The following is a 12,879-nucleotide window of genomic DNA, read 5'->3' on the forward strand; positions in this document are numbered from 1 at the left end:
GTTGGAGAAGTTGGAGTCTAATAGATTGAGTGTGTGGACAGGTGTCTTTTATACAGGTAACGAGTTCAAACAGGTGCAGTTAATACAGGCAATGAGTGGAGGATAGGAGGGCTTCTTAAAGACAAACTAACAGGTCTGTGAGAGCCAGAATTCTTGCTGGTTGGTAGGTGATCAAATACTTATTTCATGCAATAAAATGGAAATAAATTATTTAAAAATCTAACAATGTGATTTACTGGATTTTTTTTTTTTGTAGATTCTATCTCACAGTTGAGGTGTACCTACGATGAAAATTACAGAACTGTCCATTCTCTGTAAGTGGGAGAACTTGGAAAATCGGCAGTGTATCAAATACTTATTTGCCCCACTGTAGAGGTTAAACTATATAGGGCTTTTTTAACACCATCACATTAAACTTTAAAGGTACTTCAACCATCCTGAGAGCTGCCTTCACTTCTTTACCTTGTATTTCTGTCAGTGCATGACCATCAACAGGTGTATGAATATTTTCATTGGGGGTTTCTTTTTTAATATCACTAGTTCACAGCTACAGTCTTATGCAAAAGTTTAGGCACCCCTTGATAAATAACAGATTTTGGTGATTTTTTATTTGAACAGATGTTAACACAGTTTCTCTTGGAAATGGAAAAAATGCACAATATTTTCTGCAAACAGTGATGCATAGTTACTTCTTATGCCATAAATTGAACAAAAATAAAAAATAAAAACATTATTATGGCATGGTGCAAAAGTTTGGGCACCCTAAGAGTTCCAGAGTCTCAAAGTCTCTCACAAGGTATCAGACCTTAATCAGCTCGTTAGATCTGATGCACAGCAACAGCTGTCATTGGTAAATGCCAATTTCAAAGCTGTACAAATACTTTGACTCTTCAAACCTTGTGCACACACTTGTGGACACCCAGCAACCATGGGTTCCTCTAAGCAGCTGTGTAAGACCCTGAAAATGAAAGTTATTGATGCCCACAATGCAGGAGAAGGCTACAAGAAGATAGCAAAGCGTTGTCAGCTTGCAGTTTCCACAGTAAGAAATGTAATTAAGAGATGGCAGATCAGGGGAACTGTGGAGGTCAAGATGAGATCTGGAAGACCAAGAAAACTCTCGGACAGAACTGCTCGTATGCTGGTCAGAAAGACAAATCAAAACCCCCATTTGACTGCAAAAAACCTGCAGGAAGATTTAGCAGACTCAGGAGTGGTGGTGCACCGTTCCACTGTGCAGCGATGCTTGCACAGACAAGGCCTTCATGGAAGAGTCAGCAGAAGAAAACCTTATCTGCGTCCCCATCATAAAATCCAACGTCTGAAGTATGCAACAGGACATCTACAGAAGCCCGATGCGTTTTGGAAACAAGTGCTGTGGACTGATGAAGTTAAAATAGAACTCTTTGGACACAATCAGCAAAGGCATGTTTGGAGAAAAAAAGGAGCAGCATTTCATGAAAAGAACACCTTGCCAACTATTAAGCATGGGGGTGGATCTATCATGCTCTGGGGTTGTGTTGCAGCCAGTGGCACAGGAAACATTGCACGGGTGGAGGGAAGAATGGATTCCACTAAATACCAGCAAATTCTGGAAGCAAACATCACACCATCTGTAAAAAAGCTGAAGCTGAAAAGAGGATGGCTTCTACAACAGGACAATGATCCTAAACATACCTCGAAATCCACTATGGAATACCTCAAGAGACGCAGGCTGAAGGTTTTGGAATGGCCATCACAGTCCCCTGATTTAAACATCATTGAAAATTTGTGGGTAGATCTTAAAAGAGCTGTGCATGCAAGACGACCAAAGAATATTACAGAACTAGAAGCCTTTTGCAAGGAAGAATGGGAGAAGATCCCAAGTACAAGAATTGAAAGACTTTTAGCTGGCTATGAAAAGCGTTTGCAAGCTGTGATATCTGCCAGAGGAGGTGTTACTAAGTACTGGTCCCCTGTGGCCCTGAGTGTTTATGTTTTTCCCTGAACAGAAAAAAGCCAAAGGCGAGGAGCTGTTTGAGCAGATCATGTACCATCTGGACATCATAGAGAAAGACTACTTTGGGCTACGCTTCATGGACGCAGCACAAGTGCCAGTAAGATTGGACATACACTTTACACTGCAGTCTTGTTGTTTTATACTCTGCTTTTTTAATGCTTGACTATAGGTGACATCATCTGTTGGATTTAACGGTTAATTTTGAAAAACAAAATGCATTGTAACCTTCAGTTTGCACAATTACTGATCACAGAAAGTTACTAAGACAAAATATCTACTAAAGTGAAGTTATCCACGTTTATTCAGTTATGTTATCCCATGTTTCAGTCAGTTCTCAGCCATACTCTTTATTTCAGTTCATATCACTGTTCACCCATGTGATGGAAGGTTTCAGACAGGGACTTTCATTTTCAATGAACAGGCTAAAGGGATTGGTTATGGGACTTTTGTCTGCTCTGGGAGTCAGACTGAGACAAACCATTTTAGTCAGTGACCCTCTTCCTTCACACTGATACTCTGTGAAGGCCATGGAAGGAAGGGGAGCTTGTGGAAGGAAAGATGAAGCAGAAGGGAGGGACACAGGAGAGGGGAGGAGGTAAATGTGTGGGAGGTTGAATTAAAGTTGAGAGAAGGGGGGGGGGCTGTAATAAAGAATGTGGGGGAGAGGAGACCAGTGAGTGCAGTGAGTTCCTCTGTTATCTCTCTCTGTCACTCGTTCTCCAACACACACACACCACTACCGCTGCCTCTCCTTGGCAGCCGTGCCCCACAGAGCATGAATCTCCAGGAAGATCCACAGCATAGAACACAACACAGACTTTGTGTGTGTGTGTGTGTGTGTGTGTGTGCCGCCCAGGACATCCTCCATTCAGCTTGTCACTAGTTGACTGTATTTTGTAGATTAATTCACTTGCAAATATAAATATTTAATTTACTTATAATAGATTTTTATGTGATTGCTTACATATTGACTAATAGCAGGTGAAGTAGTTGAGTAGTTGATGTGAAGGCAGTATGTCGCTGTTGGCTGTAAACTTGACCTTGTTGGAGATGCTATGTTTCCTTAACTGTTAATCACTTTCATGTTGTTTCAGCATTGGCTTGATGTTACAAAAAGTATCAAAAAGCAAGTTAAAAGTAAGTATATAGAGGCTCTGCCTTTACCCATTTCTTTCACCTCCCCAGACTTGCATAATTATCTGTTATATAACAAAAGAAATGTTCTCTTTACACTTCCGGGTCGTTGGGCACTGTGCACAGTTTTACAGTTCATTTCTTGTGAATAACAAAATTAAGTGTGTATTATGTGTTTTGACTTGTTTACTCCATTTTTTCCACACTAGTATTTTGGTTGTTATGCACATTATGACTTGATAAAATGCGCTCAGCTGTCATTTGGATTTGTCCTGCAGTCGGCCCACCGTACTGCCTTCACATGAGAGTGAAGTTCTACTCTTCAGAACCAAACAACCTGCATGAGGAGCTCACCAGGTCAGTTAAGACACTTCTGTAGCTCGCTTTCTTCTGCAGAAATGTAACAAAACAAACAAAAAAAAAACGTATGTAACTGGGTTTTTTTTTTTTTTTTGCTTCTTAAATCTGTTAACCTCATAAAGGAGGTTAATTTAACTCACTCAGGTGAAACAGCTACTACTTAAAACATATTTTTACCCATTTGTCCAAAAACAAGACATGATGGGCATGTTTGTCAGAGATTGTTGTTGTTTTTAAAATCATATTCCATAAAACATGTTTCATAACAATAATTAACTGTATTGTATTATGTTTTGTTTTTTCCAGATATCTATTTGTGTTGCAATTAAAGCAAGACATCCTCAGTGGCAAGTAAGTACTGTCCTACATCTAACTGTTCACCTTAAAGAAGGACAAACATTTGGTGATGTCATGGCACACTAAATAAATGTTCAGAGAGGGACGGACAGAAATATGATCGTCACATTCACTGAATTTAGGCTGATGCATAACAGTTATTCAGTTTATCATACATAACCTGACAGTGGCGTGTATTTTGCCAGTTCGCAGAATAAAAAATGCCAGTAGTTGTTGTATTTGCTGTGGTATATAAAACTAATCAGGCTGATGTACACCACCCTGAAAAATGTTTCCCCCTTCTTTTAGTAGTTGTCTGTCGGCTCTTTAACACTAACAATTAAAGGTTTTTCAAGCTCTGGCCCTCATTGTTGTCCTAGTCACTATTTTACTACCACCTTCCTTGACAGTAATTTTTGTGGAGTATTAGGTTTATTGTTATAAAGTAGTGATTCTGTCCTGTTATTCAAGCATTTCTTTCACACAGCTAAGTTTTAAATCACTAGGCCAACACAGTAAGTTGCCTTTCTTCGTCCTGTCAGTCATGGCCATGTTGCTGTAAGAGGCTTACAGGATTACATTGTGGTGAACAAAAAAGAATTATTAATAGTCAGTATAATGTGGACTGTTACTGTTAGTTTTTTCCACAAAGGAGATTAATCTCTTTCTTTCTTTCTTGCATTATTTGGCTGAGTGTTAATAGAAAGTGGTCGAGACCAGTAGACTTCAGTAACAGTCATAAGGGCATTAGTGGCCTATGTTGGTATTTTAGTTTTATTAATTTTGCTGTGACTGATTTTCACATGTCTGTATTTTCAGACTAGAATGTCCATTTGACACAGCAGTGGAGTTGGCTGCGTTCTCACTACAGGGTAAGCACCACGGGCGTCCAGGATTCTTCCTTTCATAGTTGGAATCACCTTTGTTGCAAATGTTCTTTGTAGGTGTAATGTTTTTTGCAGCACAAACTATTTAGCAGAGTTGAGATGTGTGCTGTCATTGCTGCCCAAAACCTGGTAGTTCTTCCAAATGCAGTGAAGACCCTTTTCCAAAAGCTAGTTTCTATTTGTTCACATATCTTAAATCTGTTGCAGCCATCCCACAAAGCCAGCATATGCCGCTCCTGAGCCCTGCGCTTACTTTGTAGCTGTAAGCTGGTTTCGCCACATCTCATTTGAGATGTGTGCCGCCGAGGTGCACACCTGACAGAGCCACTCTTAAGTCCAAATAGAGAAGCAGACTCTTGTGTTGCTGCTCCACAAGATGCTTGATGCTTTCGAACCAGCCATGGCTGTCTTTGTGAATCGCTGTGTGCTTTGAGTAATGCTCCCGGCAAGATTGCTCCTATGGTCACTGAGGCACATAAACCCCTCTACTACAATAAGATTGCAAATCAAAGAGATGGCGGAGCTTTGGGTGGAGTGGTGAAGAATGAGATTGTAGACACATGTGGCTGAGATGTGATTTACCACAGTACTTTAAGGGTGACGTCTCAGGATTTCAAAAGAACTTCAGCAGTGAGTCATTGTTCCTCTGCATTAACGGCTATTCTCCCATGTGGACTAAAAAGCTGGGAGAACGTCGGGCCACTGTGAAAGGGAGCTGGCGTTGAAGTCCAGCAATGCCTGTTGAGCTACAGAGATTTAACAGGGAAGGAGCCAGCTGAGGTGGTGTGGGCATCTGTTACAGACCAGGAGAAGTGTCTTTCTGCCTGTTGCCACTGCAATGGACAGATAATTCATCATATGTCTAGTGACGGAAATATTTTGTTACAGTATATGGTACTATAATATATTTGAATATTACTGAACCCAGGGCCAAGTACTTTTTCCTATGTAGTTTTTTACGAGATACTGACGTTATTTCATCATATTTATGTTTTTTTCTTATCTAACCTTCTCCTCAGCAGTGTAAGTCAAATAGCTGTGTAACAGCAAGACCTCTTATCTCAGGTTTACTGGCAGTATTTGCTTATCAAACCTAGTGTAGAGTAGGACAGCCTGATGTCCATTTCAGAGCTACTGATGATGCCAGAGCTTTGTACAGTCCATGTTACAATGCACTAGAAGAGCAGGAATCCGTTGGGCTTTCTCTACTACAAAATGCTGAATGGCAAACCACTCGTACCTTTTAAACTACAAATATGTATTGCTATTAGTGCTAAATGTAGAATTCAACTGCAAGAGCAATATAAAGAGTCCTGCTTCAGAAGACCAAAGATTGAGTCTCTAGAGACATTTTGGAATGGGATTGTGTGCATGGGCCTTTGGAGACAGACACACACAGTCACCGTGGGGTAAATGCCAGCTCATTAGTGCTCCATCCTCGTCATAGGCCCCCTAATCCTGCACCCGTTCTGTCTCCTCTGTTCCTCAGTTAAGCTTTCTCTCTTCATTTTCCTTTTTCAGAATTATGTTGTTGGTCCACTAACATTTACAGAGATAGGAATATGATGTACTCTTTATCCTGAGGGTTTGACACATTAAATATTGAAGAGCTTCCAGCGAAACCTAGTTTATCTTATCTGCCCAGAAATTGGAATGCGATCAGAGCCAAGGCTTCTCACTCTGTCCTGTTTCTACATCAAAGTACCAGAGTAGGATCTTCACCAAGTCTGATTTTCAAAACACTGTTTTCATTTATCTGTTTAAGATTTATGTTCTTTCCTATGTCGGCCATCTTTTGTCCCCCTTTTTTTTCACATGATAAAATCTATGACTGCTCGTCCAATGCGGGATCAGATACCCATCACTCTGTGACCTGCTGTGACATGGAGAGAGAATTTATTTTGTCCATTAGGATTCCTGTTATCTACCACTGATCTGATCTTTTCATGGATGTGTGAACAAACAAAATCACTAGTTTGTTTCACTAATGTATTTGTTCTGTACTGTGCCCCGGGCTACTGGAAAAGGTGGGCCCGGATGTTTTTCAGCTGGATTTGGGCACGGTACACATAGTGCATAAGCATAAACCTTATTGCCCAGTATTGTCACAGTATAAGGCAACCATGCCTAGCGTGAGTACACCCTTAGATCTGTACAGTCTCCCTCAGTCCACAACTATAGCCATGCTACTAATCTTACCCATGTTCCTTAGGGTGTGAGCTGATAAGTATATGTGTTTATGTATTTTCAGCTGAGCTGGGTGATTGTGACCCATTAGAACATAATCTAGACCTGGTGTCGGAATTTCGCTTCATCCCCAACCAAACGGAGGATGTGGAGCTGGCTATATACAATGCATGGAAGGAGTGCAGGTGAGCATTTCACCAACTGTTGTATCTGTGGGCAGTCAGTTAACTTAATGAGGGGGAGTGCATTTATAAAATGGCCAGAAACTGCAGATATCTTATGAATCAAATGGATGTGCTTCATATTCCAATCTGTATGTTGTTTCGACTTGTGACTGTGCCTTTGGCTTTTTTGTTATCATCTTGGCTTTGAACTGCAGTTATATTTTTGTTGATGCTTTTCATTCTGTTTTGTATCTACTCTCTTTTTCCTCCTTCAGAGGTCAGATGCCAGCTCAAGCTGAGATTAACTACCTGAACAAAGCCAAGTGGCTAGAAATGTATGGGGTGGACATGCATATGGTCAAGGTACCTGAACCATTCTTTCCCACTAGTGCATCTTACTAACACATACATGGGATTGCACACCGAGAGCAAATCTGGGATTTAAAACAGAAACAGTGTAAAAGACAGAAAGTGGAATCAATGTGCTTAAGAAGATAAATATGCACCAGGCTCATAATGCTGTCTCGACTCTTTTTTCCGGCCTCTCTGTGTGTCCTGCAGGCAAGAGATGGTAACGAGTACAGTTTGGGTCTGACACCCACTGGTGTTCTGGTGTTTGAAGGACAAACCAAGATTGGCCTCTTCTTCTGGTATGTTTGGTTATGACCTCATTTACTACCATACTGTATTTCCCTAAATAAGAGCAAATCTGGGATTTAAGACAGAAAGTGGAAGCAATGTGCTTAAGAAGATAAATATGCACCAGGCTCATAATGCTGTCTCGACTCTTTTTTCCGGCCTCTCTGTGTGTCCTGCAGGCAAGAGATGGTAACGAGTACAGTTTGGGTCTGACACCCACTGGTGTTCTGGTGTTTGAAGGACAAACCAAGATTGGCCTCTTCTTCTGGTATGTTTGGTTATGACCTCATTTACTACCATACTGTATTTCCCTAAATACTTCATAAGAACGCCTTTGAGTTTTTTATCATTCCTCTGTGTGCACGCGTGTTTGTTTGTGTTGGATATACTCGATGTCTTTGTTTTAGGCCCAAGATCACTCGTCTGGATTTCAGGAAGAGCAAACTAACACTTGTGGTAGTGGAGGATGATGAACAGGTGAACATGAGCACACACTCTCAAATACTTGCCATACAGTGGGATGTTGAAAATGCAGAACATGTACAGTACCGAGGGCTGGGCAATATATGGAATTCATTAGAATGCTAATCATTATAATTATTATTATTTGTAGTGATGTGAAAAATACCCAGATCAGGAAATTGAGATTAGTGCTTCCTCTGCTGTCACTCAGACTCCATCAGCAGCAGTTCACTGGAGTTATGACAGTAACGTAAGCTGTTTATGTTTCCTTGGAGAAGACTGCACTCGTGAGCTTTGCCAGTCAACAGCTTTGAGTGATGGTGGCTACAGCAGCTAAAGAAAATGAAATAATACCAGAGAGAGGCAGTCATAGCACCTCAGTGAAGCCTGAACAGACCACCGCACTGTGTTTATTTGAACCAAAAGTAGCAGCACAACAAGCCTGGTGCCGTTTATTTTTACATGGTTCCTAAACCTGGTCAGGAGCTGTTTCTCTAGTCATTGCCTACCAGGTGTGCTTTTTTTTTTTTTTTTATATTTATTGAAGATCTTAATAATGGCACCATTTCTTGGCAAAAAGTTATCAAAATGCTCATACAACATTGTGAGTGTTTCTAATGTCCATCTGTGTCCTATATGTTCAAATCATGTCTTGATATACTTTTATTTGTTGATGGTGCAGTGAGCAGTTTGTGGCTGTCTTACCTCATCAACATAAGCAACAGTTTAACCAGGGTATGTGAAGCCAAGCTGACTTCACCTGCTGTCCCCTGTGACTTGTATAATATTAAATACCATGAACTCCATCTCATCTCCCCTCTTATGAAAACAAACCTGAATCAAATAAACAAATCTCTATGCTCTCTGAGATAAATCTCAGCATTTTCATTACATAAAAGAAAATGTCCAAAAACAGAGTTTTCTTCACTCGTAATAAAAGAAATGAAATAATGAAACATTCCCTTTAAAGCCTTTTGTTTGAAGTAGTACCTGAGCTCTAAAAGAGGCTTGTTCCAAATCCAAATGAAACAAGACTCGATATTGTAGTAGCCAGAGGCTGGTGTGTATGAGAGAGTGAGTCTGTTTGTGTCCATCCCAGAGGTCTGTGAGGTTAATAGAGAAGCCTGCCCCATCAGGTATTTCTGGCATGCACCATTCTCCTACACACAGGGTTCTCATCTTCCAGCTCAGTCCTACGCTTTTATACTGTGTATTAGATACATGTCCTGTCACTGCTGCCATTTATTAGACATACTTGAATTCTGTGGTGCTTGGTTGTTGTACAGCAGGTGCATCAGAAATGAAACAACAGAAAGTGCTGACTGTGAATCTTGTCAGAGGGTCATTGCACTAAAACCTGTTGCACATATTATGAGCGTAAATCGTGCCTGTTCCCTACAGTAGCTGAAGAAGCACATAGTAAAAATGTACAGGAACAGGTGACTAGTTGGACTGTCACTCTAAGAATGTTCTGTGACTGTGAGCTTGTGTGTGCTTCTCTCTCTGTTTAGCTATTAAATATGTCTGTTGATAGTATTAGTAGAGGTCATTGGGCAGATCCAGGCCCATAAATTAAAAATAGAGGACCCAACTAGGAGCAGATCCTGCTTTGTAATCCATCGTGGTGGTCGGGTCCTACTTAGATTGCTGTGGGGGATGCAGAATTGTTTTTTACATCTAAAAGCACAGGACCTGGGTCTGACAGCATAAGCAACACATGCTACGTTGACAGTTGAACGAAAGAAATGCTAAACAGTATACACAGGATGTAGGTTTACTGTTATTCTGGTACGTGAAGCATATGTGGAACCAATGAGAAGAGGGAAACAAAACTAATATGACTGTGACAGTGGAAAGGCTCCAGTACAAGGTTTGTAACTGGCTGTGGTGCCAGGCAGGCTTTCATCTAGACCAACATGAAATCACATTAATGAGGCACACTGCAGGGCAGCCAGTCATTCTTCACATTCAGTCTCCTTTCACAAGTCACAAGATCTACTGTAGCGCTTGACCTTTGTTTTGCTTAAAGCTGTGACTGAAAGATCTTGAAATCAGTTTGTTTTGAATTTACCCTGTATTAATTTAAAGTATAGAGCGTGGTATAAACATTGTGCTGTGGTTGAAAGACGCTCACATGAGATTCCAATATGTTATTATTCTGTGACCTTATCGTCTCCTCTGTGTCACCCAAATCGAACTGCCTGCTGATCCTTCGCAGGGTAAAGAGCAGGAGCATACATTTGTCTTTCGGATGGACCATCCCAAGGCCTGTAAGCACCTCTGGAAATGTGCTGTGGAACACCATGCTTTCTTTAGGCTGAGAGGGCCGGTACAAAAGAACTCTGCACGCTCTGGATTCATACGCATGGGATCACGTTTCAGATACAGGTACAGTAACAGATAGGGGTGTAAATCACCTGTATCATCATGATATGATCCTATATTGATTCTTTTAGCCAGCAATCCGATGTTTTCCTGAAACTTAAGAATATGCCACAATGAGATTTTGATTCAATTCAGGGGCCTCCAATCAATATCAAACAATATTATGTTCCTATTTCATGCAATTACATTTTTTTAATAGGCTATAGGTTGCATTTCCCTGGTCACGCATACAAAAAAATGGAAATAAGCATATTTTCTACATTACAGTGGGAGTTTTGATTAAAACATAACATCCACATTTACTTGTGGCACCAACAACATTCCCAAGTATCAGGCGCGCTTGTTTAAAAGAAACTGTGGATGATGAGTTAAGTGAAACAAAATTAGAGAGTTATGTGTATGTTTCTTTTAAAACGTACCAACAGAGAAAATCCTAGTGTGACACGGTATCATTCCTATGTACATAAAAAAACCCACATGTGTACACACAGATACTTAAACTGGTACAGGACAGCCACTGTGTCAACATAGTAGCCAGCCATTTTCCTCTGTGTGTTTTTTAAACATTACCTTTTGGATGAGCACTGGCAGGAATGTTTGTTTAACACAGAGGTTACAGGGTTTGTTGTTAATGGAAGGTTATCAACTAGAGATCAGCAGGGGTCATCACTGTGCCTGTTGTTTCTGTGACAATGAGATGTATCAAAAAAAATAATTAACAAACGTTCAGGGTCACCATTACTAACAGTCTTATGTTTGTGTTACCAGTGGAAAGACAGAGTATCAGACAACCAGGGCCAGTAAAGCAAGGCGGTCCTCCTCTTTTGAGAGAAGACCCAGTCGACGTTACTCAAGAAGAACCATGCAGAACAGAGGTGAGGACAACACATGCGGATTCAGTGGCAATAAACATGACCAGTTGACATATATCTTCAACTGCAAAACATATACACATGCAAGCGCATGTATACCTATTATTTAGACACACTGACACTGTACCCTTGCATGCAAAAATAGAAATGTCTTACATGATGTAAGCATAAACACTTTAGAACAATTTCTATTTTAGTGTATAGCTGTCTACAGCACTCACTGTCTGTTCTTTGTGTTTTTACAGGGCCACTCAACCCTCAGGAGTGAGTCATGTTTACACTCTGTGGTAAAGTTTTAATTTAAGAGGACCACACCCACAGTAGTTGGGTTGTCACTGTGTGTCATTGGTAGTATTAACCTGTCATGGGGCCAGCTGACTCAAAGCCTTGTGACAGCCCCCGGAATGTTTATCAAACCTGGTCGGACAAACCTACACATGGGTTTTACTGGTACTTTAGAAGCAACAAAACATATACAGTGTTTAAAACCATGTTGAAAGGATGGAACAGTGTTGCCTTAAATTAGGATGGGGTTCAGACTGGTTCATGGATAACCTGGTAGCATTTAAATAGAACATCTAGTCAAATTGTCCATATTGCACCAAAATGTTTCATGTGACACTGAAAACCCGTGCAGTTATTTACAGTTTAAATCCATATACAGTTTTAAGATTTCTTTCTAAGTGTTTTGAGTAATATCTCAGTTTCTTTCTTTGTTTAGAGTTCTTACCTCAGGCAATGGTGTTTCCTCCAGCAAAGACAACAAGGTGAGCAAGACCTGGGTTTCTTTTATAAATCCTCCTCCATCATACAGGGAAACAAAACAGCAGTGCATGTTTGAAAGGAAGCGAGAGAGAGAGAGAGAGAGAGAGATCAACCACTAAGGGACCTTTGCATTGTTTCATAGAATCCTACTCTTTCTCTTCCCCCTTCAGGTTGCTCCCAGTAGAGGTCCCTGGTCAGGCGTACCTTTGGTCAGTCCCATCGCTGCTTCTACCTGCGGACCAATGGAAATTGAAGCTCTGCCCAGGAGTCCTGGAGGAGACAAAAGGAGGTTGGTGCCTGGGTCATTCGAGTTTTCTGTCTGGTTCAGTCATTTATTTTATTTTATTCTTTAAATTTTCACCCAATGTTTGTTGAAATATGTGTGAGCCCCCTGTAACCCTGAAGGTGGTAAGCAGTTTTGAAAATGAATGAATCAGTGTGGTGAAGTTAAATGGCAAATTTTTCATGTGCTGGTTGCAGTTTACCACAGCTCAGTGCTAAGAACAGGTTAAGAAAGGTTGGGGCGGGCCAGCTGATCCCTACTGGGTGCTGAAAGAAGTGGGTGGGTAGCTAGGTGTGCTTTTCATGGTCTAATGACATGAGAGTAGCTTAATATGGCTTCTCCACTAACCCTGTCTTGTTGTGGTCAGGGATCAGTAAAGAAGTGGGGGGGGGGCAGAGAGTGTGTA

At 40.9% G+C, this 12,879-nt stretch overlaps 1 protein-coding gene across 1 annotated transcript in view; it reads left to right on the forward strand.

Moving 5' to 3' along the window:
• epb41l5 (erythrocyte membrane protein band 4.1 like 5) overlaps nt 1-12,879 on the forward strand; it is a 34,410-nt gene that overhangs the window by 8,541 nt on the left and 12,990 nt on the right. The window contains exons 3-16 of the mRNA XM_020614893.1: nt 1,992-2,096; nt 3,094-3,136; nt 3,412-3,490; nt 3,800-3,844; nt 4,649-4,701; nt 6,968-7,088; nt 7,343-7,430; nt 7,629-7,717; nt 8,114-8,183; nt 10,387-10,556; nt 11,322-11,428; nt 11,671-11,689; nt 12,147-12,192; nt 12,361-12,479. Coding sequence (XP_020470549.1) covers nt 1,992-2,096; nt 3,094-3,136; nt 3,412-3,490; nt 3,800-3,844; nt 4,649-4,701; nt 6,968-7,088; nt 7,343-7,430; nt 7,629-7,717; nt 8,114-8,183; nt 10,387-10,556; nt 11,322-11,428; nt 11,671-11,689; nt 12,147-12,192; nt 12,361-12,479 — 1,154 coding nt within the window. The remainder of the gene's footprint in view (nt 1-1,991; nt 2,097-3,093; nt 3,137-3,411; nt 3,491-3,799; nt 3,845-4,648; nt 4,702-6,967; nt 7,089-7,342; nt 7,431-7,628; nt 7,718-8,113; nt 8,184-10,386; nt 10,557-11,321; nt 11,429-11,670; nt 11,690-12,146; nt 12,193-12,360; nt 12,480-12,879) is intronic.

Source organism: Monopterus albus, unplaced genomic scaffold, assembly GCF_001952655.1.
Source record: "Monopterus albus unplaced genomic scaffold, M_albus_1.0 scaffold153.1, whole genome shotgun sequence".
In the NCBI taxonomy this organism is placed as follows: domain Eukaryota; kingdom Metazoa; phylum Chordata; class Actinopteri; order Synbranchiformes; family Synbranchidae; genus Monopterus; species Monopterus albus.